The 25,222-nt window shown below is 44.3% G+C and overlaps 1 protein-coding gene across 4 annotated transcripts in view; it reads left to right on the forward strand.

Moving 5' to 3' along the window:
• Window positions 1–25,222, forward strand: part of SYT16 (synaptotagmin 16) — a 116,043-nt gene that overhangs the window by 41,361 nt on the left and 49,460 nt on the right. For 2 of the 4 annotated variants that reach the window (XM_069783223.1, XM_069783225.1), the window contains exon 1: window positions 16,403–16,509. Coding sequence is in view for 1 of the 4 variants with exons in the window: in XM_069783226.1 (XP_069639327.1) it covers window positions 16,330–16,509 (180 nt within the window). In the remaining 3 variants the exon portion in view is untranslated. Of the gene's footprint in view, window positions 1–16,329; window positions 16,510–25,222 lie in introns of those variants that run through there. The other 2 variants (XM_069783226.1, XM_069783224.1) reach the window with 2 other exon arrangements.

A 25,222-nucleotide genomic window follows, 5' to 3' on the forward strand; every position in this document is an offset into this window, starting at 1 on the left:
CTCCAGGTTCGTTATGGAGTTACATACCTTATTATCCACATCAGGGCAGGGAGGATCTGAACGACACTCGTCCTGGTTCGGCTCAGCGCGGCGAGCCGCTGCCTTTGGGGAGGAAGAGCGTGGTGTGCGAAAGCACCGAGGACTCTGCATGGCTTTAAACTAAAAAGGCAAATTCAGATCAATGGAAAAGCTCAGATGAAATACCCTCTCCCTCCCTCTCTGGTGCACCTTGAAAAAGAAGAATTAGAAATCAATTTATGAGGGGTTGACTCAGAGGCGCCTTGGCAAAGGGCTTTTTGTGGAGCTTTGAAGGAGAGCATGGCCGGCCAGGCGCCAGTTCAGCGGCGGATGCCTGAAAGGGATCTCGCCGCTCGGCCGAGCTGGAAGCACGTCGCGTTGCTGGGGGAACCGGCTGTGCCGTGGCTCCCAGGTGAAAGGATGTTTGATCTTTAAAATAATGGTGTAAAGGTTTATGTGAAATATATTGTCCAGGTTTTAAAAATATCGGCTTGACATTTAGCGGGACATAAAGGGAATATTTCTACAGTTTAGCTGGTGGTTGACAAATAATAATAAGAACTGGGTACATCTGAAAATGTATTTGAATTTCTGCCAATTGTGCTATAGCTCTTTTAGCACAATGGTTCTGAAAAAAAAATCTGAAAAAGGGCAGTGTCGAGTTGACAAGGATGAGAGTTTATTCTCCGAACGTTATTGTGGCATTATTTCTGGATTACTTTTTCCATTGCAACTTTATAAATTATGTATTCAAGAGTAAAGTTTAGAGTAAGAACTTAATGTGGGAGAGCAAGGAAGGCAGCTGAGTGCATGGGAGTGAGAGTGGAAGACTTCAATGGTCTCCCATTTTCCTTCATAAATATGACAGTCCTGATGAATTCTGGAGAAATTTGAATAAAAGTGAATAAATGTCATATTACCACAGAAAAGATGTTGGGGGCTACAGTAAAAGTTACAAAGAGTTCAAAAGTAAGGGAATAGCAAAATAATCAATGGGAAGAAATTTGGAGTGAGTGACTTCTCTGGTGCAACACTAACTCAGTGGCAGTAGCACAGTTGGAGGATGGTTTTCCTGGGTGCTGGGTAAGCTGTGTTGAACCTGAGACCTTCCTCTCTCTTTGGCAGCTCATTTTTCTGCCTCCCTGCTGGAGCTGCTACTCGGACATTTATTTTCAGTCATGCAGTATTAGGACTAAGTGTACATACAGGGAATGAGGCACCCACAGACCTGTGTGCTGAACTGCCCTGGCCCCTTCCTGGTAGCCCATCTCTGCAAATCTTCAAAGGATTGGTGCTTGCTTCTAAATTAGCAGGGAAATTTCCCACTGGCTTGGCAGATGGGGCAAGTCTCCTGGGCAATGGATGAAACTTGCTCAATCAGTTGGCTTCAGTGACTAGTCTGACATAACTAGACTTTTTGTTTCCCCTGTTGCTCTGCTGCACACTTGAATATTTTTAGCACGGTGCCACGGCTGCCGCCTCCTGCTTTGGGACCTCGTACGGCTGATGAGCATGATCACTCAGCCGTGCCTGATGTTGGTATCACAGAGACAGGGGAGAGGCTGTGAGTTTGGAAAGAGCCCTGCTGAAAGGCACGTGTCCCCAGCAGTGGCCTTTTACCAGGGCTCTGCCCATCCTGTGCCTTTTTTCCTGCAGCCATCACACAGCCCAAGGAACCAGACACCCTCTTCAGTTGCTCAGTCCATGGGGAATCTGGTGCGGCAAGACTCACGTAAGTCAAGGGGCTTGATGTCTGCTCAATAAGGACTTTTTTCCCCTCCCTTGAGCTCTTTCTAAGTAGCTTTTATTTTGAAGATGCCAGTCTGGACTACTCTTCAGGGATCTGCCAGGCAGCAGCTTTTATAAACAAGATCATGAGAATGCCTTTTTGGTGGGGAAAAAAAAGAGTTGCATTAGGAACACCTGCAGAAAATTGCCTCAGGGAGCAGTTTACCTTAGAGAGGCAAGATACTGCTGATAGCTGATTAGAGCCAACTTACAAATTGCTGCAGGCAGTGGGGCTAGAAGCCCGTTTGGTTGTGAGCAGCCAGGTCTGCAAGCCCTGCTGAGTGGGAAGTATACTCCCCTCCTTGCCCCCATTTTCTGTCCACCTTCCGCATGCTCTCTCATGTTTTGAGCATTGTATGTAGCTGGGTTCAGATGTGTGATTCTATTTTATAGCCTTTTCATGCCATTTTTGAGGGAGCACCAGATATTCTAGAAGCTGGAAACAAAAATTTTGCAATAATTAATAAATTGCTGGGAAGAGCTCCAGTTTCACTGCAGAGAGACCTTTTGCAGGCAGACATAGTGGGGATGGATTTGCCCTGAATGCTGGGGAAAAATCCTCTCCTACTGGGTATCGAATCTATGTCCAAAATGCACATTCAAAGCAGCAGTTGTGTCAATAGTGAAAACGGGATGTGATGTCACAGTGAGTATCACAGAGCCTTCCTTAAAATATACATTAAGGTTTAAAAAAAAAAAAGAAGAAAACTCAGGGGTTGAAGTCCATTCTCTACCTTTTTTTTTTTTTTTTTTTTTTAAACGAAGTGTGACTTTGTAAGAGACAGTCTCCAAGATGCAATCTCCAACTATTTGTGGGTGTGTAGTAGGTATATGACCTGGTATGCATTAGGATCAGTGCTGTGCTTACACCTTTTGCTCTAAGAACAGTTTTTACCTCTGTGTATACAAACCCCGTCAGCAAGCACAGTGCTGCTGGCACAGCTTTGCTCTTCCAGCTTGGGAGGCCAGAGTGATGGAGCAGGACCTGGCCAGAGGGTGGGCAGAGCTGTTCAGGAAAGTAATGACTGACTGAGGCCTGGCAAGTGCAAGGGGTAGGCTGCTCCCTGGAGAGGAAACGCTTTATTTTAAACTGAGTGCCTACTGTAATCCTTACTTTATTTTTCACTGCAAATTTGTGGGAATCCAGGATGGAAAAGGTACATTTCGAAAGTGGATCCAAAATATTTATGACCAGAGTGTGAATTTAAGCTGAGTAATAAATTATATCTCTGTACAGGAGAGAAGAATCACTTACAATTTAATGATAAATGAATGGCAATTTTTTTTTCCGCAGATTTGTCAGCAAGGTAATTGTTCAAATAAAGTCCTAGCACTCATAAGATGAGAACAGTACGAAAGCTACAGGTGAGGCAGTAGTTTTGAAACAAACCCCTCCGGAAGCGGCATAGGCTGCTTTATCATGTTTCTCTGGCTAGCATTCCTTTGGTGGCTGTCACATGTTTACCAACCAGCAGTCTTCCTTCTTCCTTGGGACATTAAATCAACAAGCACATGCAGAGAAAAGAGCAAGAGCACGAGCACCACTCCTGGTTTTGAAACTCAGGACTGTGCTTCTCTTCAGATTTTCCCAGCTTCTGTGAACACTGCAGATCCCGAAGAGTTAGCAACCTGTCCCAGGAAGAAAGTTTTGAAATGTGTTATTTGTGAGAAAAGTGTTCTTGGGAACTTTAATTGTTGATTTGACTTGTTTTGCTCCTTTATGTAAGTGCAATTAGGTAAGTCTCATGTTTTGAATGATTTGTGGCTATTTTTTGGTGAGGAGATAGCTTTCCTAGTTTTTTACTTTGGTGACAATTACAGTTTGAAAAGCGAGTCCTGTGTTACCAATGCTTGTTACTTTGGATTTGCATGCTGCTTTGCTTTTCTTGAAATACAAAGGTCTTGGAAATTGCAGGTAATGAAATAGGAGTTAGTCTTTTCTTCTGTTTTCTGCTTTGACATTGTGCTGTTTCCTGCTGTCATTTCAGATTTTACTGTAAAGCAGTAGTACGACCATAGTTCTAGATCCATAATGAGTAACACAAGTGCAGAGTATTTGCATTCCTGTTAAGCAGAGGGCACATCTGATCACTGTGCAAGGGAAGCCATGGATAGGGTATTTGTGACTGATGTAGGTTAAAAAAAGGACCTAAATGTAGCATGATGTCTGTGCGAGAAAACGGCTGAAGAGATCCAAATAAAGTAGTGAGTAGACTCCATAGCTTGGCTCAGTGCGTCTGAAAACATCCAGAGAACATGCTGCACTTTATTCTTGTGGTCCTCTATGTCAAGTGTTTTGCAGAATGTGTGTGTGTATGTTTGCTCACGTGGGCTAGACTGGAGCATCAGAACTGCAGAAGCTGTTGAAATACGTGGAATCTATTTTAGTCTGTCTCCATTGCATCAGTTCTGGCTAACAGTCACCTCTATCTGCCTGCCCCCTTCTCACTCTTCTTCTGGCTCTGAAGTGGCATGGCTCTCCATTTATCCCTGAGAACAGCCTGATGTCATAGCTTTTGCTTAAAAGAAACTCCAGGCAGATGCTTTGAAACTTGTTAATGCAAATGAATCCTACAAGGCACTGTTGTGGTCGCTTTCATCTGGAGAGGGCCCTTCTCACAGGTTTTGTAGTGCTGGGATCCTGCCCTGCATGTTGCTTTTACAAAGGAATTATGGAGGGTGTCTTGCATCATCAACATTTGTTTTCTCTGAGATCATTCCTGCTCCCCATTAGATCAGTGGCAACTCTGCTTTTGACTTCCACGCTTTTGATTTTCCATGCCCTGTAGAAACAGATATTTGGGGCATAAGTCCAAGGGTCCATCTTTGATTCAGTTTGGCTGAACTGAGATTAAGCAAGGCTGAGGAGTGCCTGGAATAGAAAGAAGGCGTGATACAGGAAAGAGTAAGGTGGAAAAGCAGATGCAGGGACCCAGCTGTTCTCCTGGCCATTAAAACCACCTCTGGTTCCCTCTTCCTTATGCCTGCAGGACTTCATTGCCTTTCCCTTATCACAGAGCCCTTGATTAGCTGACTCCAGTTCACGCCCTTCTCCATGCAGCCCTAGTAACAGGTTAACTGGTTTGTTATACTAACGTGGATAAAGAAATGTGTCACGGTGACATGGTAGAAGGTGGCAGTACTTGCTATGCTCTTCACTCTTTATCAAATACGTGACTCTAGAAACCACTGGCATTTTTTTCCCCAAGCATTTGTTTTAATGGCCTTTGTTATTGTTAGAACATATTTTCCCAGGGTGTAGGTCACTTGGTCAATACCAGAGGCCTAGAAATCTTCCACAATACGCTCTTTCTTAGAAACCACACCCTGCTTTATAAGCAGCCTTCTTCCTCTTCAGGGCTCCCTTTTAAATACCAATAATTCTTCCATCCTGTTCCTCAAGAGCTGGAGCCTCAGCTTGGTAGCTAGCCCAGGTCTCAGGGAGCTGGGTGGTGGGGCAGCATCTCCTGGGCAGATGTCCTCCATACTAGGACAAAAAACATCTAGGAGTCCCCTGCACCAATTGCGGCAATACCATGAGTTAATCTGGCAGCAAACAACGTGTGTGGAATGAAACTCAGTGTAGGGCCTGTGACTTTTAGGTTCAGAGAGTGGTGAGTTAGTGTCCTCTGAGGTGCAGTAAAGAATGACCCAGGAGGGGAAGGAGAGCCTGAATGCTGGGGTTGAATTCTGCTGTTCAAATGTCCTGATTCCCTTTGGCAATTTCTTCGAAAGTTCATAGTCAGGGCCATTTTAGGTGATGCAGCGCTGAGGGTTGTTAGATGGGCTTTTCATGGACATGAATCTCATCACCACCAAACAGAATTTCTTGCCTCAGCAGCAGTGCAACTGTAGAAAATTCCTCTCCTGTCTGCTGTTCATGCCTCTTTTTGTGGCCCCTTGGTTGTGCTAAATGCCAGACTGATCGTTTGTCTTTGTGGCTGGGCTTAAATGCAGGGGCCGGAAACCTTTAGTGGAGCTGTAGAAAGATTGGTCTTGTTTCTACTTTTAAAAAAAAAAGATCAGTTACTGGTTGTGCTTTCAAGGCAAAATTGCCACGAAAGCTGCCCTTTTAGCATTGCCAATTAGGAGTTTTAGAATAAAGCAGGTGTTCTGTGCTGCAGTTTGACAGCAGTCCCCGGTCTAGAAAGGTCAAAAGATACATGGTTGGTCCCACTTTTTCTTTTTGGTCAGCAGTTTGCCATTGATGTTACCTGGATGTGTTTAATGGGAGCTGAAAAAGGGACAGAGTGGATTGAGAAGGCTCAAAACATGTAGCACCAGGCCTGTAGGGAGTGTACGTTACCAATATTGGAAAATTTATTTTTCTTTCAAAGGTCAGGGGTTGAGGCATGGACCCTATGAGGGTGCTGCTGCCCGCAGCCAGCTCTCAGCGGGCAGCCGGTCTCCTCGCTGCCTGTCCTCTCTGCAGCCTGCCAGGCACGTGCTGAGTGCAGGCATGGAGCTGCCACACAGATAGCGAGCACGTTGTGGCCTCTTGCCACCCCCTCATCTCCTTTGGTAGCCGTCAGATGTCCATGGCCTACAAGGAACGTCAAGGATGAGCCAGGGCTGTGTTCAGAGGGTGCCCTGCTTTCTGCGGGCACATGGCCTGCTTCCCGCGGATGGGAAATCGTCTAAGTATTAAGAGATTTGGTTTGATTAGCTGAAATCTCCTGTTGGCAGCACTTTTCCAGTCCCTGGAGCAATGGAGATCAGACAGGTTGCCAAGGCAACGCACAGCCTTCAGCGAGAGGTTTACTGCTGCATCGTCCTTGGTCAATTGATGGAGTAGGGTTTATTTAGGTCTTTGAAAAAAAAAAAAGCTGCTGTCCGGCCTTTTGCTGTGGTGAGTCATTCTGCCTTGGGTCAAATTGGTGGAACTAAGAACAAGGTTTTGTGGATGAGAAAAAGAAGTACACGAGAGCATAAAGATCCCAATTAGATTCCTCTCTGAAGAGGTGAGAGCACTTCAGTTCTGAATGGAGACAACTTACTCTTTGTTATCCCCCCAAATAAGAGAGAAGCAGCAACTGAGATCCTGCTTTCTCCTCCCTCTCCTCCCCTTTCCTCTCTCTCCCAAATGTAAAGTACTTATTTTTGTCTGCTAGAGGACTCTGTGCTCACTGCTGAATTCTTGACCCATACCAGGGATCCTTCCAGTTTGACCTTCTGTCGCTGCTTTGCTTGTTGCTCTCTGCTCCCTCCTCTGTTGCAGAAGCCTTGATAAATTCAGCTTATATAAGTTTTCATTTCATTACATTATTCCTCCTTTTGCACCACCTGGGAGATGGAAGGCTCATCATGTCACCACTGTGAACGCCACTGCGGCAGTGGTGGTGTGCTGAAAGTCATTGTGTCTGTCGTTGCCTGTTCATTGATCTGGACTCAAATTCAGGGAGTGTGTTGGGACATGGGCATCTCTCACTGTGACTGTTCCCTGGTTTTACTGAGATAATAGGGTTGCGCCAGCGGTGTGCAGAGCTTTCTCTGAAATTTTGGAAGGGACCTGATACAGTGTTCTCATATGCACGGTCAAGGAGGGAAATGGCATTGTGCTGAGTGCAAGGCCTTGATTTTCTAAGTTAGTAGAGGTTTCTTGAAAGTAATTCTGGCAGTGGTAGGAAAGACATGATACAAGGCTAACAAGACTACACCTGGTGAGTTGAAGGTATATGGGAGACACCATCAGAGTGCCCTTTTTCATTTCTCTTACTGTTGAGATAAATGTGGGTTGTGCTCAGCAGTAGATACCTTGTTAGTTCAGGAAGAAATCATTGTACAAGCAAGAATTATGAAGCAGTCACCACATGGTTTAACATGGGGAGCCAGGCTGGCATTTTCTGAACATGCAGGTGCTTCTGTTCTCCTGTGAGTGTGTACCGCAGCTGGTGACATGTAGCATGGGGAGAAGAGAAGGAATTAAAAAATAAACCTAGACATAGCTTGCTGAGAGACAAATTCTGACCTCTGTCATAAAACCAAAGCATGAACTTTGTAGACAGCAATTTGTATGTGAGATGGAAAAATTAAAAAGGGTGGAGGAGCCTTTAAAAGTCTACATTGGCATCCTTACTTATTTACCCTTTTTGAGAGGATGGCAGTTGATAGATGTGTCACTGTGATGATGCATGGTTATCTTCTTTCCCTGTCTCAAAATACTGCATTAGTGATACCATGGCAACAAAGAAGTTGTCTTTAAGGAAAAGGAAAAAAAAAAGAAGCGTGACTTCAGTGTTCAAGAAAGGTGGCAGACTGACAGCCCTAGTCTTCCCTTTCTACCAGTAAGGCAGTGGTGGTGTCAGCTATGACAAAATGTATCCGATTATGAACTCTATGTTGTACTGTGACTGAAGACAAGCCTGGGATGTGATCAAAGCCAAACCTACTACAGTAAGAGCGGGCTGAGCATCTTCTGAGAAAATATGCTTTTGTCGGACAATTAAATTCTGTTTAAATTATAAATTTTTCTAATAAATACATAATCTTGAAAAAACTTTCCTAGACGCACATTGTGTCCTTATTCAGGATGGAATTCCTCTCTGAGCAGAGTGTGGTGACGGTCAGAGAAACCAGCTGTGCCTTGCCACTGCAGTAGGTTTTCTGGAGGTCAGACAGTCAAAGGACACATGGAAGGGACAAGTTCTAGTTTCTGTCCTGCTTGATTCAGACTTGCATTTGAGTACAGGTCTCATATCTAACACAAGAGCCCTAAGCAGCAGGAGGTTGGCTTTTAGGGACTAGCTTCTTTCTCTCATTTACTCTGATCCAGATTGAATAGATAGTTATCACTACACCCTTTTTCTTGCTTCCCTGTGTCTTAGGTGGAAGCTTTGACCACCAAGTTAGTCCCCTTACTGCTTTGTGTGATGGCTGTTTTTACAATGGAAAATAGTTCTAGCATGAAAACTGAGAATTTGAACATAGCTCGGACATTAGGGTGAATATTGAGCTAGAAAGGAAATGGCAGAGCAAAGACTTGAGTGTAAGGGTTTCTCATAGATTGTGGACTAGGAAAGTAATTTTCTGCCCGGTTTTAGTTTTTCTCCACTGGTCTGGAGAAGGACCGAGACAAACAGTTGTGAAGGCTGTGTTTTTCACTTTGATTATCTCAGCTGTTGGTCCAATGCTGAGAACAATTCTGGCAGGGACCAGTGGTGGTACAGGAGGACCAAGGCCTGGATGGGTACCATGAGGTTCCTCATGCTATTCCCGTTAAACCTTATCAGCCCTGACATGGAGGGGACTAGCTTTCAGTTCATGAATGGCATTTCAAGTGCTGTGCTGCTCAAATTCTTGCTCTCCCTGGCCCTGTTAACTTCAATGAATTTTAAATACCATGCTGACTTGGAGCCTTTTCTAAGATTATTACTAAGATTGACAATTAGTCTCTGAATCGCCCTTTAGAGGCCTAGGTTGTTACTGGAGTCACCTCCATTAGCGTGAATGCTCCCCTGCTGTTTGGACACACTTCTGTTCCCTTGTTTCACCCGTATTTGTGGTGTGTGTGCTTACAGATGGAAGAATGGGGTGAGAGCCAGGACTCTTCTGGATGCAGAACATCAGGCATCATTGTTTGCTAACACTGTGTGCTTGCTGTTGACTTGAACTAGTGCTCCACAGTCATTTGAAACACATCCAGAAAAACTAATACTTCATCTTTTCTAATTGGAAAATGCCTTTTGTTGAAGACAGAATGTTTCACAGAACCGTATCTGCTTGGTTGCAAATGTCATCAGGAGCATTGCTCAAGACCAGGGTGGGATTTCTGCTTCTGGGAAAACAGTGCTGCTACAGGGTCGTATATAGCAAGATATATAGCAGCCTTTGTAAGATGGAAAACTGGGCCTCGGGGAAAGCCTTCTTGAACTTGGGCCTCCTCATTGCTGGCTTATGGCTTTCACAGGTGAACTGCTGGATGCTCTGAGGTTTGCCCTCCCAACGTTTATGTCTTGGTCGTTGATCTACAGCAGGTTCTCAGAGAAGTGCAGGCTGTGTCCTGAGAACTCAAGTCTGGGTCTGCCCTTTTTGAGCCTCGGTGAGCAGGTTGAAAATATCAGGTGTACAGTGCTGGCCCTACTGCTGGCCCCCAAATGGGCTGCACAGTGAGCCAAGCTCAGCCTAAAGGGTAGAGGGTGCCCTCCTCGAGTCGTGCACCTGGGACATGGTGCTGGGAAAAGAAAAATGTGGGTTTAAGGGGCAATTTATCTCAGGCCTCCCATTTCTTAGGTGAGTGCCCTTGCTTAATGTCACTGCCTCCGTGTCCCCTGTTGTGCCTGATGTGCCTTCCCTTGAACTCAATGTTGCCAGGAGGTGTTGGGCACCTCTACTGGATTGTGTCCCTAAGAAGAATCAGGCTTTGGGGGAAGAAGTATCAGTCCTGTGGCTATCAGGTGACCCAGGGAGACTGAGGAGATGCCTGGAGGCCTGTGGCTGTCACTGTTGTGTCACTTCTAGGAAGGTGCTGTAGATGTTCTATTTGGGACCTTCAGCCTTGGGGTGAAAAGTGAGGTGTTTCTAGACACTCAAGTGTCTGTGTAGATAGATGGGACTTCTTTTGATTGTTCTTTTGGGGCTAACTTCCACCATTTTGGGTTGTGTCTGTGCTGTGGCTCCTTTTCTGTGGAGCAGTTGTGTTAGCGTTTCCCTGCTTCGCAGAGTTGCTGGGGGCATAAATGCATTGAAGCCTGCAAGGTGTTTGGGTACGTGGGCTGTAGAAGAAAGGGAGATGAAGTTGCTGTACTGTCTCTGAGACCTTTGAAATTGCATGCATATGTCATAGGCCATGAGGGCAGCTTAAATCTTTAAAGGTGACCTGCAAATACATCAGCAGCAGCTATGAATGGGCCCGTTCTTGCACCCTTTGATCAGTCAGATTTTGCAGTCAAAGTTAATAGAAGTATAGTCAGGTCAAAAGTGCCTTTCAGTCCTTCATATTCCTTATATAAAAGGACTGCAGAACTTCCTCATTCTTGCTATCTGTAAATCAGCACATAAAAATAAAGTGTGTGAAACTGAGCCTTGATGCAGGGCAAGTCCTCCTGCCTTGGGTGGGAATTTCACCCTTCTGCTACAGCGCTGAATGTGGTCTGATTGCGTTTCTGATAATGTATTTGTGGATCACCTTGAGGAGAAGAGGAGGAGTTATACAACAGTTCCCTCACAGTGCTGTTAGGAAGGGTCGGGCTTTGTCTCCTTTGAAACAGATATCAGGAGAGAGCTGCAATCCTGTGAAAACACACATTTATTTCTGAAGTGTTTGTGTATTGTGCGTGTGGTGCGCATGAATAGAATTGCCACCTGTCCGAGGCTGATAACGATGACCTGGGGAGCAGTGGTCGTGCGCTCCTTATTCTAGCAGTTTGCTCTGTGAAGAATCGGTGCCTACAGCTTCCCTTGCTCTGAATTTATGAAATGCTGCATGCAATGGGTTGCTTTACCCTTTGTGGCACTTTCTGAGCTCGCATAGATATGGATTCGTTAGAGGCTTTACTATAATGGAAACAGTATTAGCTGTGGCTCATGGAAACCCTTTACCTTTTTTCTGTCTTGCTCTCTCAGAAAGATCCCATTAGTTATCCTATTCCTTTAGGAATCCACATATGGCACTATTTTCCTTTATAACCTTGGCCTCAGCTTGTGAGTGGGCAAAGTGACAAGATCCTGATACCCACGTGCTTTGGGCACTGAGTGGAGGAAGTGACTGAGAAACCTTCTTGGTGTTTCCGTTGCACCCAGCAGGGAATTTGTCCTTGCAGTGGGGCTGCTGTCATCGTTTCACCACATATAACTTTCCTTCAGTAGTTGCTGAGCCTTGCTTAGCATGAGGCTTGTTACAAATGGACTCCTGTGCTTTGCTGCGCTGTGACACTGCTGATAGGGATGAGGATATGTAGGTATGCAAGTAGGTGGAAACTTTCTAATACATCATAATAGTAATAATAATAACGTGCACTTCTGCTGCCTTACAGCTTTCTCCAGAACTTCTGCCCACGCATCAGCCTACTTGGTTCACAATGCAGTGTGCATGCTAGACAATTAGTGGTTGATAATGAAAAATGTCATGGGAACCAGCAGGAAAATCATAGCTTACTCCAAATATATAATGAAATGTAATTAGCACAGACAGTAAAACAGACAATTTATGGTTTTTTTCGTAATTAAAAAGTACCAGTAAACATTCCTTTTGTAGGAAGCTTGGTATCAAATGGAATTAGAGAGCTATTGTCTGGAATAGGATTTTATGCAAAATTTAACCCTTGCAAAGCTGAATGAATTAAGGTTTTGTTAATTGCAGACTCTCTAAGTGAATCTATTGTGGCACTTCTTCCATTCATTCTCCTGATCCTGATCTGTCTAGAGGGTCCAAGTCTGCTAGCAGAATTGCTGTGAAACCTGCTACAAGCCAAATACCCAGCTGGATTCAATGCATGTAACAGGGTGGCCAGTACTTCCCTCCTGGTCTTCGGGACAGGCTCTCCCCTGAAGTCATCTTGTAGTGTGGAGGTAGCTTTGAGGGAGAGGTTGGAGCAGGAACAGCATTGTAATGTCTTGTGCTCCCTGTGTCCTCTGTTAGATATCTTCTGTTCTCATTTCCATCCCTGATCTCTTTCCTAGCTTGGGGCCCTTCACACTGCACCTCTTGTTTGTTCTTAAGCAGTGTACACAAAGGAGGGTGTGCAGTTATGCATGCCCTCAACTTGCCAGGAGCGTACACACCATTTCTTGGCTTGCGCTCTCACCTGGGGCAACAGAATGTGTGGACCCACTGTGGCAATGCACAAAGGTGTCTACGGCATTAATTTCTTAGCTTAAAAATGGGTGGGTGGGAGAGAGTCCTGGCTGAATGGACCGTTCATGTCCCAAAGCACGTGGTGGCCAGCTCCTTCCCTGGACTTGGGTGCCCGGCGTTGAACCAACAGTTGAACACTGCACTACATCTCTTCTTCTTGCCCTCAGGTACAGTCTGTCATCTGTTGCTGTAAGGCTGGGCATTTTACTTGTGTGAGAAACTCTGACACACTCCAGCAATGTTGTAACACAAGTGACGTGTGTGGGTTTCTGCTGCTCTTCCTCCTTCAACCCCACCCAGGCCCAGAACAGAGCTCTACTCCAAATCAGTTTTACAATAATTTCCCAGGCATAGTCTTAGCCTAGAGTTTCAAGTCTTCAGAGAAAGCCCTTCAGCGGAGGGTTGAGGAGAGCTGGGCTACGTGACCAGGACCGTATGCAGGTGCAGCATGTTTTGCTCTTGATGATGGAGGAGCAGAGAGCCAGCGTGCCTCCCATCGCAGAGGGATACGAGCTTCCAGCTGGAGCCAGGTGCACAGACTGCAAAGTTTCTACCCACGTATGTGAGACAGTGCTCAGGTGCAAAATCACAGCCCTCCCTCAGAGACGCTGTGGCACAGACCTATCTGGCACGGGTAACGTGGGGGAGAGAAGAGGAAACTTCTGCTTAAAGCCGTAGGACAGGATGCGTGAGCTCTTTTGCCTTGTGCTGCAGAAGTCCCAGCCACCTCCTTGCGGTGAGGCAGACCCTCTTTAGGAGAGGGACTCTGTGGTTTGCTGCGGGAGCTATCTGTGCAGGAGGTATCAGTTGCTGCCAGAGCTGTGGTGGTCCTTCTGGGGCACCTTTTCTCTTTGCTTGGTGCCTACAGTGAAGGGACGGGTGGAACAGGGATCTCGGCCATTCTCGGTAGCTGGCTGATAATCTTTGCTGTTCAGGATGTATGGGGAGTGGTCTGTGCAGCCCCTCCTTACTGTGCTCCCAAAACCTCTGCCTGTGTGTGGACACAGCTGTTAGTGTTTGGCTTTGAAAGCTTCCTCCTAGAAGTTGCTGCTGGACCTTACGTGAGCTCTGACAGGAGTTGCCTTTTACATCTCTGCCCCAAGGAGTAGGGGAAGCCTGAAGGGTTTTCCCAAGTCCTACACCACTGCACTACTACTTTCTTGTTCCTTTGTAGCTGACCAGGAGACAAGAATAGATGGACAATAATGCTGTTGTGCCAGTCTGAGATCCTTTAGAGCAAGTGGATAGCAGCTGAGAAGTTGTCTCCAAACTTTCTTTCAGGATGCTGGGTCTAGTCAAGGGTCTGCTTTTTCCTCTGGAATTTTGCAAGGTACTGTGCAGGTCTGTTGGAGAAAGGGGCACTTTGAGGATTTCTGCAGCTGGGTGTTGTGTAGCATATTGGAGCACATGTTAGACAATTTGTGTTTAAAAATACTGGTGGCTTGCTTGTACCCTGTCCGAGAAGGGGAAAACCTGGCATCTCCTTGGGCTCAGAGCTAAGATTTTATAAAAGGGCTTAATAAATAGTAACAGCGGTGTCCTTGCCACCCCTCTACATCACACCCTCTGTGACGAAATACTCACATAGAGCCTTCAAAACATGATTGTCAGTTTGCTACACACCTGCTCCAACTTCACGCACACACACACATATGCATGTGAGCTTATGCACAAGCGCACACACGCATGCATGTGAGCTTGTGAGCGTGCGCACCCCCAGCCCCCCGTGTGCTGAGATGTGGTGATCCCAAGCATTTTATATGTAAGATAAAGCATAATGCTCCCTCCTGCCTATGTTATGCTCAAGAAAAGGAGTCGTCAGTGATGGGACCCAGCCAGGCTGTCATGTATATTCTGGGGTTATGGCTACTTTGATTTATACTCAGCTCCTTTGATTTATACTTGGCTCCAGCAGCCACTTAATGATGATTTCAGCAACTGAAAATAGCCAGAGTAGATGTATCACTCAGCCACTCTCACATCCCCAGCCCTCCTCCCTGGCTTGAGGAGTGAGGGGAAGATAGGGCTGGTATGAGCCTGCCAAATTATCCAGGGAAGCTGTTGCACCATATTTCAGTGCTCGCAGGGAGACCCACTGCCTGCATGGACACTGCTTAGTGATGGTGTGGCACAAGGGGGACACAGAAGTGATCGCCAGAGAAGTGACTGTGCCCATGCAGAAGAGAGCAACAGAAATGTAGACTTGATCTTGTCATTTAAGCTGCTGTATGTAATTCAGTGCATATTTCTGTTCCTTCCTTAGGCTGGAGTGAGCAAGGTCAGAGCCACCTCCTCTGGGTTCAGTCCCAAACACTAGTCTATTTTGCATGTGGGCTACTGCTGCTATGCATTGGTGATTTTTGTTTCCAACTGAGGCACGTTGGCTTGTATTAATTTAGGGTTTTTTAATCCCCTAGATTGTAGTCCTACTGTGCACTATCAAGGCTGTAACTGGAGACAGTGTAGCTCTTCTAGACTAAGTCTTTCGCTGAGTCAAATCTTGTCAACTCCCAGTGGGATGTTTCACAGGCAGGGCTGGCTCTGTTGACATCCTTTCCTCCTGCTCATCTCATCTGTGAGCTGCAGCTTTGCAATCACAGGCATCCCTGGTGTGCCACTGATGCTGCTGATGTTTCATTTTTATGGAGTCTTTGACTTGAATTGAACAACTGAACTTCACCCCTTCCTGGTGAAGTAATTACCAGAATAACAAGCCAATTTTTTTTTTTTTTTTTTGCAGATGGCACTTACAGTTTTTGACGTGTGTGCCCTTGCCATCCACATCAGATGATGTATGTAGTGTTTGTCCCTTGTTTTGGCATTTTGATATGTGTGAGAGAGGTGAAATGGCTTTAAAAGCTTTTTGCTGGCGCCTGTGGTTTGTTGCAGACCCAGTGGTACAGGCAGAATATGATAAATTGAAATAAGACTGTTTCTCTACAGTTTGACATAGGGATGTTGACGTATAGGACGAGGTCATCAGCTGAGGCAAAACCACTGTGCTCATTATGTGGCCAAACCTGACACCAAGAGAGCTAAACTGAATTACCTGAGCTGCAGACTGGTCTTTTGCAGGAAAGAATGGTAATTATGTAGTACAGTAATATACTTCTTATTTAAGGGTAAAGTAACAGTTAAATGAGGATCATAGGCTATACATTAACCTGGTTCTTAGTAAATGTAATAAAGTTAGTGAGTACCATTATAGTGTAATCTGATGGTTTTAGAGAAAATACACAAATTGCAAAGGAGGTGTTGGGGCCTTTCACCGTACAAGCTAATCCTCCCCTCAGCCTCCCCTTAGAATTTACTGCAAGGTGTACAGCAATGGTTTATGACCAACTGCCCTTTCTTACTGGATCCTTGTTGCAGTATAGATTAAGAGTGTCTCTCTTGAAGGTGGTAGAATTCTGCATTGATACAAAAGCTTATTAAAATCAGTTAGAGTCTTTCCTGTGTTGGAGTTCATCATGTGACAGAAATGAAGACCTTAACTGGAACCGAGTTTGGTGTGTAATGTACCCTGTTGTTGATGTCCTTGGTAGACTGGCCCAAAGTGGGTCTTGCATTCGTTTAGTGCAAGTCCATATTCTGCTGAATTTCCTTGGTATTTCTTCTGGGGAGAGGATGGGGAAGCAGAGCCATGGATACAGATGTGGTTAAACCACTTTTTTCTCTGGGCAGTTTTTCCTACTTGTGCTGATGTTTTCTTTCTGACTTTCTTTTCCTAGTTACTCCTGAGGCCATTGGGTTTTTGTCTGCAGTTGGAGTCTTCGTTATCCTCCCTGCAGTCCTCTTCCACTTCATCAACAAGAAGCTCTGCTTTGAAAAGGGAGGTGGGCTCCCATGCCTGGAACAACAAGGAAGAAGAAAACACTACAGAGAAAAGTCCAGAGTTCATGAGGGCCTTGGTAAGTATCACAGTATTATACTGTCTTTGATGTACAGAATCTTCTTGATTGCTGTCAGGACAGAGATAGACCCATTTGCTGTGTCTCAGGTTCTTTGTATGGAAAACAGCAGGGTTTTGGATAGACTATAGTAACCTCCAGAACTTGATGAAATGAATATGCAATTGCTACCATGCTCCCGTTATGTTTGTTGTCTGGAGTAATCTCTTGAAAAATGTAGGGCAACACTGGGAAAGAATCACACTCCCCACTCTGTCTCTTGTGGGAATGTTTTGTTAATCCAGCGAAGAACAAAATGTGAGCAATTCTGAGTAATGACACTGCCTTTCTGCTCATGAAGGATATGCCTATCCTGGTTTTGTTGTAGTAGCTATTACACGCTCTTTCATGCGTTTGTTCTTGTCTGGAAACATTATGTCTTGGGTAAACCCATGAGTCCTGGAGTCAAAATAATGGGGAATTTTACTGTGTTACAAAAATAACATTGTAATGTTTCTCAGCCATCAAAAATGCATCCGTTCTGGTAACGGTGATTACTAAGAATTTGGTAATTTCATCATACATTTGTTTGTAAATTTGCATGTCATAAGTATATAATCATTGAAATAATCAGCCAAGAAGAGGCCTTAGAAGCCTCCCAATTAAAAGGTCTGCCTCAGAGTGGTTCAGTTATAAAGCTAATTGTAGAAGGGCACAATCACGAAGCGTGGAGACCCTGGGATTTTTTTTGTTGTACATTTTGCCTTGTACACTGACTTTAGGATAGCTGTTGCAAAGGGCATGATCTGGTCATACCTTAAGAGTCCAGGATTTATGGACAGTTGAAGGCTTGGATGCTTCATGTGATAGGAAGTCAGTGGGACTGACTGCTTCTTTCTAAATGCATAAATGAGCCAAGGACAGGCACCAAAAAGTTAAAAGTACAAATGGTACTTGAAATTATTCCCACCCACCCCCCTCACCATTGAAATTCCCAACTTCAATGTTTCTAAATAAAGACATGGGTTTTTTTTAATAAGTTTCCTTCATCGATATTATTTTTAAGTCTTTCTTCCCTTCTCTTTGCTTCCCATCAAGTGGTGTAAAAATGTGGCTTTTATTTCGGTTTTTAAGATGACACATCTCCCAGGAGTGTGTGGGTGTTGACATTCTATGGAGCTGTCACAGGCTATCATGTAAACATGTATTTGCAATGCTTTTTAAAATATGAATTATTAATAAACAGGGTGGCTTGCTTTTTTTGTGTTTTGTTCCTTCCAAATTTTGAAGGACAAAAAATTGCTTCCCAGCTGACACACTCAATGGCAATGTTCATTTCAGACTAAATCTTATGTGTCTGCGTAATAAACCTTTGAAAACATGGGTTTATAATGGAAACACTAATTCAACTTTAACTACAGCTGTGCCGTACAAGCAAAATACCACACACATTAATGAGGTGCTAAATCTGATACGGCGGAGGAATGTGTTGTAATCATTAATTACAATGGAAGCTTAAAGTTGGAGCCTGCTTTTTCCGTTCAAACAAAATCAGCTTGGTGAGTTGGAGCTAAGAGCTATTTAAAAATATCATCTCTATATTTAGTTTAAATTTCACCATAGCGTTTTGATACTTGTAAGGCCAATATGGAATATGCCTGTAGGAAATGCTAATGCTTTTAAAGGACAGCAGCGTGAGAGAATAGATTAAACCCTGGGCTGACATAGCATGTCATATGGCAAATGTAGAAACCTGGAGCCTGAGCTGGGGCTGGGAAGCCAGGAAAGGCTGTTTCTAGCATGGGAGTTGCCTGGTGAGGGAGCTCTCCCAAGAGGAGTGTTGACAAGCAAGACTTTGTTTCAAATTCAGAATCTGACTTTGCTAGGTAGAAAGGAGCAGGATGGGGGTGCTTGTAACATGTATCTTATTGGTTATGATTCACTTTTTCTCTTCTCAACTTCTGGTGAGCTGTGTTTGTTACAAGGAGATCCTGATTCTAAAGACTCTGCTGTTCTTTAACATGTAACCCACTAATGATTGTTCTTCCCAGTTCTAAGCTCTCAAATTGGGGAAATATTTTTGCTTCTCCATATCTGGAATTAAGAGTGGTTAGAACATATCTGTCTGCTACGACTATCAGGTTTATAACTGTCTAAATAAGAGAGAAGGCATTGTGCATTTTGATCCCTCTGGCATGACTATAACATCTACAATAGGATAAATTGCAATTTGCAACAGCATAGGTAGATGAAGGCTGTAGCCTGAGAAGGTGTGTGTAGGTTCAGTGCATGAGATGTTTCTCTTGTCTTTGGATCTAGTTGAGTTTTGAGTTATCTACTGATAAAAAAGAGAGTTGGTATAGAAACATAAGCAAATCTGTCTACTTTGCAGGTGCACAGGCTGACATTCAGAACATGTACTGTAAAGTGTCAATGTCTCTTTTTTGTTGTTTTTGCTTTTCTGTAGAGAGCCTGACCTCGGAATGAGGCAAGTGACAGAATGAAATAGGCGTTTTCATCATCATGGCTTTAGGATACATCTGGCTGGTTTGTTCCTAACTTAATTTTAATTATACAGTTTGTGTCCTTATGAAAGGAACAAGGTAAGGGAAAGATCTTTGTGGAAATGAAGAATTAATTGAAAACCTTTCAGGAGACTCCAGGACAAAGTCTCTTAATTACTGGGACACAATGGATAACGTTTTTGTTACGTGAGGCTTTTGTGGATCCTATTCTTGACTGCTTCATTGACCTTAGTGAATGAGCCCATCTCTTGAGCAAGGATGTGCTGCTCTGATTGCCTCTCACTCAGCTGCAGGAGTCCATTCACTGGGGGGACTGGAGCTTATCTAGACACGGCCAGCCTGTATTTAGGATGGACTTGGCACTGCAAGGGAGAGCTCAGAGCAGGCTGCAAAGCTCGATAGAGAAGCTGGTAAAAACATAACCAATAGGAGGGTGGCACAGAGTTAACTTCACGCATGTCAAGTTTGCTTGGCTATGCCCAAGCATGTGCAGAAGGAAGTGGTGGCGGCATGAAGTAGTCCTGAGCTCACTGGAGTGATGTAGAGCCTTGATGTAGGTCATGTGCAGAATTCCTTAGCAGGCAAAAGATTAACCACCACACCTTTGGCCGTAATGGAGTCAGCTGGAGTGGTTCCTCACAGCATTGGTGATGTTTCAGGTGGTGGGGGAGTGTGTGTGGGAGTGAAATTTCCCCTTGGAGCATCCCCACACACAGGGAAGAAGGACTTTCCCTCGAACAAAGGCCTGACAGATGTCAGTGGAGTCTTGTGTGAGACCTTTTGATGCTGTGATGGTTTGGTGTCCCTTCCAGTAGTGTGAATTTCAGGACCAAAAGGTGGTGATGGTCTTCTTATGTATGGTGTTTATAGTGTTGCTGAGCCCTTTGCTTCAAAAGTTCATGGGTGAAACGAACTTCACAGAAACATGTGACAGTGCTGGGCAAACCTTTGTGTAAAGAGCTGTATCTAACCATGTGCTTCAGTGCTGTGACTCGAAAAAGAAAAGGGCCCTCTTTGTTCTATACTGTAATCTTTTTATAATGATGTGACCCAAGACTGGGAAAGAAATTGTAGTTTCCTGACTGTGCTTTATACATCATATGTCGTGATGTTAAGGATATACTCCTGATATGTGAAATCAGCTTAAACATCATGAGGTTTGAAGAAACATTTTTTTCCATTTTTCCTTTCTGTCTTGTCAGCCTTGAGAGTGCTTTCAGTTCATGTTCTCAAGCTGTTCTGCGCAGCCAATGCTCTAGCCTCTGGGGCTAGCAGCACACTTAAAATAAATAAACAGAGATGCAGTTCTTATATAAATTACTCATCTCCTGTAGCTGAGGCTTTAAGGAAAGCATCAACACCTATAACACTCAACAAAGGCAGGAATGTTAGCAGTGCTGCCTGGATGTCAACCTTGCTTTATCAATGCAGCCCTGGGCCCAGCCAGGCACTGGGGACCCGTCATGTGCAGCGTGTGGGACCGTCATATGCTAGCAGAGGCTTAGCTTCATGTTTAGAAACAAGTAATGTGGGTGAGTGTGACAGTACCAGTCTGGCGTGCGCAATAGACTGGCTTCCTCCTGCGGTGTGGTAAGTCCTGGAAAGCCCAGGAATGTCCTTCTCCAAAGAAATACAATTGTGCTTGGTCTTTGTAACCCTGATGCTGAGTAACCAGTAGCTCCGTCGTCCTCGGTAAGGTGCAGATTGAAAATGAGTCTGGGGTTATTCATGTCATGTAGTTGAGGTATGTAGCATCAGCCAGGGTGTTAGGTTCCTTGCCCAGCTGGTGGCAGGAGGAAGAGGAGCTCTGGAAAAGGAAGTTTCTCAGTGCCCACCTGAAGCCACTCTTCCACATTGCTTTTTCTCTCAATTGCTTCTATAGAGGCTCATAGGAAGAGTGGCTGGGCATGGGACAGCGTGACTGTTGCCACTGATGCCTGCCCTTGACGTTAGAGAGCCTGGTTTGTAATAAGGCTGAATTTAATGAAGGATAAGGCTAGCTGAGGGAGCAGTTCCTAAGTTGGTAGGGATAACTGTCTGCTCAGATCTATGGTTCTGAATTCTTTTAAATCATTTGAAACTAGGTCTGGTTTTCCCAGTGACCCCTCAGCCTCCTAGCATGTCCAGCTGGACTGGTGGTTGACTTAGCAGAATTGAAAGGAGATGGGAGCTACGGACTTAGCCATGTGCAGACACAAAGATGGATAGCTAGGAATGGATAATCATCTACTGCATTTGCCACTTAGGGCTGCGGTTCCCAAACAGCACTGTGTGCACTGCTCGATGGTGGTCCATACAGAGCAGCTTCCATAGGCTCTGTAACGATGGAGTGTGTGTGGGGGAAGAAGGAGTAACAGTAACTGGGTGACTCCTCAAAATGTTTTTCTAAAATATCTTCATTGTGTTAAACAGCTAGACATACTCTCCCACTGCTAATTTCCATGCAAGTAATTGCTCTGATTGACCCTGGCTTGTTCAGTTGCGGCAGACGGGGTAGCAGGATTGCAGGCGGGGTGGAGACTGGGTCTATTGGGTCTGCTCTGTGCAACAGCTTGACAGCACAGGTGGGTGGGTTCGACTGATGGTGTAAACTGGTGTTTCTCCAGCCTTTTGAACTTGTGATTTCCTTTTGGCTCTTCTGTCTTCAGGCAAGCTGACGAACAACAGCAGCTCAATTACAGAATGTGCTGTAATTTCTGACTGCAGTTTTCTTCTTTCATTCCCCTAATCCAGTAATTACAGATGTTTCTCACTCCTTTACCTTGAAAGAGCACAGTTGCCACTACTAACACCACTTTTCTAATATTCCAATGATCTGTGACTTTCTTAATGCCCTTTCTGTAACCCTCAGTTTGAGAAGTATAAATAATTAAAGTTATTCATTGCTCTTTTTTGTACTACCACTTGGCACAGAACTGTTACTTTTTTGTGCCTATGGTGACAAGAAGCAGCTCTTTGAATGCAAAGGATCTTATTTTGATTTGAAGGATGTGACTGGCTTCAGTGGAGTGACTCTGGACTTAACACCAGTGCCGAGGCAGAATCTGGCTCTCCAGTATATCCAGGGCAAATATTATGGTCAGGGTAGGTGTTTCCATTTTCTCCCTCCTTAAAATTCCCTCAAGTTTTGTATTAATATGTTGGTGGCAATAGTATCTATCTGTGCAGTCACAGATTCCCTGTTTTGTGAGCGCACTGGACTTAAATGAAATGAACACACTTCTGGGTTCAGGAGGTCTTACGGTCTAATCAGAAACAAAAGGTGTGAAGTGGTCAGCGTAGGAAATCGCCATCAGCTCCTCAGCCCCGTTGCTGGTGGAGCTTCTGAGCGTAACATTTGGATGCTGGTTTTCCAGGAGCATTTTTTTGCCTGAATTTATCACCATATACTCTATATGGTGGAGAGACCTGGTTTTTTTGAAAAAGGCTCCACGGTTTTGAACAACTAATGTCACATTTGCATAATTCCTTTTTTCTTCTATCCCTTTCCTCTTCTCCCCATCCCACTGAAACTGTGAGGATCAGTAACTGTTGCCATTATTTTTGACAAAAGGAGAGCATGCAACAAAGGAATGGGAAGAAAGGAGGAGACACCATGGGGCTAAATATCCCGATCAAAACCACTTCTGTCATTTGGGTATCAATTTTTACAACTAATTTGGCACAGCATCAGTAGTAGCAAGCTGCCTGCAAAGACATGAGATGACTTGGGAGTGAGGAATAAGTCTGCAGGCTTCCTCTGCGTAGGCTAAACCCCATGCAGCAGGGTGCATTGCTGTCTGTCTGATCTCATCTTTGTTTTCACTTCATCCTTTTGGGGCTTGCAGGACCAATGAGTTGCAGCAGTGGGTTTATTGGCTTGTTGATTTCTAACCCATGAATGTTTCCAATGAAATGTGTGTAATTTATTGGCATAAACCATTAGATCTTCCTTGAATGCCCTGGAGTTTCTGAATCACTAGCTGAAAACTATTGTTACAGAGCACATAATCACTTGGAAAGTGCCTCTGTCTTCTCTCTTTTTGCGTTAAATTCAGCTACATAAATAGCATTTTTATAGCACGTAGGCCAAAAAGGTACCGAGATGTTCTGTATTTCTGTTTTGTTTTACCTTAGGGAAACTTGGTCAGCAGTGACGCTTACAGTTGGTGTGAACCTTGGGCACTGTCTGTGAACTTTCCTCATAACACTTCTGCAAGAGGCTCCAATCAGCTGAACAGTTTCAAGTGCACAGGCTGGTTTTGGCACTGTGACAATTTTAACTGGAAATACAGTTTCCTCGTAGCAATGTTTGGTTATCCTTCCCTGCAAGGATGGAAGGGCTTTGCTAACATCTTGTTAAACATGATTCTGGCAACTACAGGAGGAGCGAAGAGTCCAGATTTTTCCCATAACTAGGATAGAGGATTTCTTGGCCCAGTGTGGCTGCTGCCTGCCTTCAGCAGAGTACATTTCTAATCTGCCCTCTGCTATTTTACATGTGTGCTAATTGGGCTCCAGTCTAAAAGGAGGATCAGGCTCATTATAGTTTTCAGTAGCTTAAAAAGAGTTATTGAATCGTCTTACCCCTCCAAGCCTTCCTTACTTTCTCCTTTCACGAACAGCAGAATGGCCTTGCCTTTTGCACAGACCCTTGAGGTTCTGGGCATCAGCTTCGATTCACACCGTGTTTTAGGTCTTCCCTCCTAAGCTTGGAGCAAGTCTTCATGGTGGATCTGTAACACTGCTTTTCCTAGGTGTCCTCGCAAATAAAGCTCCTGTCCATGGACATGATCTGTGGCAGGCCATCTGGGCATGAGGGGCTGATGGTCTCTGTGTGAGAACAGGCAATAAAGGTAAATCATTATCAGTGTCTTAATTAAAATTTCTGAGAAGTGGGGAAGGCAGGAATTGCTCCTCTGAGTACATGTAGAGTGGCTGTCTAAAGTGGTGACCCAGCGCAGTGCTCAAGAGTTTCAGTTGTGGACGGATGGATTCAGCAACTTGCCCAAATGGCTAAAAAAGCTTCTCGGTAGTGGCAAAAGAAGTGTATCCTTCTAAAACAGTGATGTGACAAAGATGTCTTCTCATCTTTGGAAGCTGACTTCCTCTTGTGTCTCTACATGGGACAGTATATTTCCAAGCAGAGAGGTGAGGCTGTGGATTTCTTTCTTGTCTAGTGTTTCAGAAATAAGCACTCACTTGAAAATTGTTCCATTATTATATGCTGGGACACTATTTTCAACCTGTGGTCTACAAGCCTCCCTGCAAGGGAGGAGCTTGGTAGAAAACTTGCAAGGGCCACACAAAAAGTGACTGAAGAAAAGGAAATTTGTGCCTTTGTTCTACAACACCTTGAATAAGGGAAATTGTTGTAAGAAACGCATGTCTGATTGCAATTTTTTAGGAGCCTGCATATCAAGAAGATTGAAAGACGCTTTGCTAATATTACAAACTTCTGCATTGTGGTAGTGTTTGAAATTCTGCTAATAGTCTTCTTTATTTAGCCATACAGTAATTGCACCTCTCAATGGGAATGCTACTCAGGAATAATGATCCTATCAAGACAAGGGAATATAGATTGTAGTAAAGGTTATGATGGTTTGTGTGAGAGGCTTAACATTGATCCTTTTAGCTATCTGATTTTCCAAGAGGAAAAAAAAAAACCATCTTTAAGTTAAGCAGGCGATTCGGTGTGAAAATTCTTGTGGTTAGTTTTAGAAGATGGAACTTGAAGTGAATTTGCTAAACTGTTTTTTTTTTCCTCTCTCTTTTTTGATGAATGCTTTTAAAAAGAAATGGATTTTTCTTTCCCACACATTTTAAATGCCCTTCTCGGTTCTTTTTTTTTTTTTTTTTTTCTTTCCTAATGCAAGTCAAAATTGTTAGAGAATTCAAAAGTAAAAATCCATTATGTTGAAAAGGCCATGTTGTGAAATATATCATAAACACCCTGTTAGAGCAGTGCCTGCTAATTAAGGTAGAGAGCTCCTGGGAAACAGCAAGCCTATAACAGACTCAGCCCCCTTTGATCCTTTGTTGAGTTTGTAAAAACATTGCCCGCCTAAACTTGTCTGCAGCTTGTTACACATTTTATCAATCTGCTGCAAGACCAAAAATACGCAATTCATAATTCAGATGACCTCTAGTTGTTCAGCGCATCACTGACTGTGGAGTCTTCAGTAAGAGGGAGAGGATGGGAGGAAAAGCCAAGCAAAGGCTAAACCGAG

This window comes from Haliaeetus albicilla, chromosome 5 (assembly GCF_947461875.1).
Source record: "Haliaeetus albicilla chromosome 5, bHalAlb1.1, whole genome shotgun sequence".
In the NCBI taxonomy this organism is placed as follows: domain Eukaryota; kingdom Metazoa; phylum Chordata; class Aves; order Accipitriformes; family Accipitridae; genus Haliaeetus; species Haliaeetus albicilla.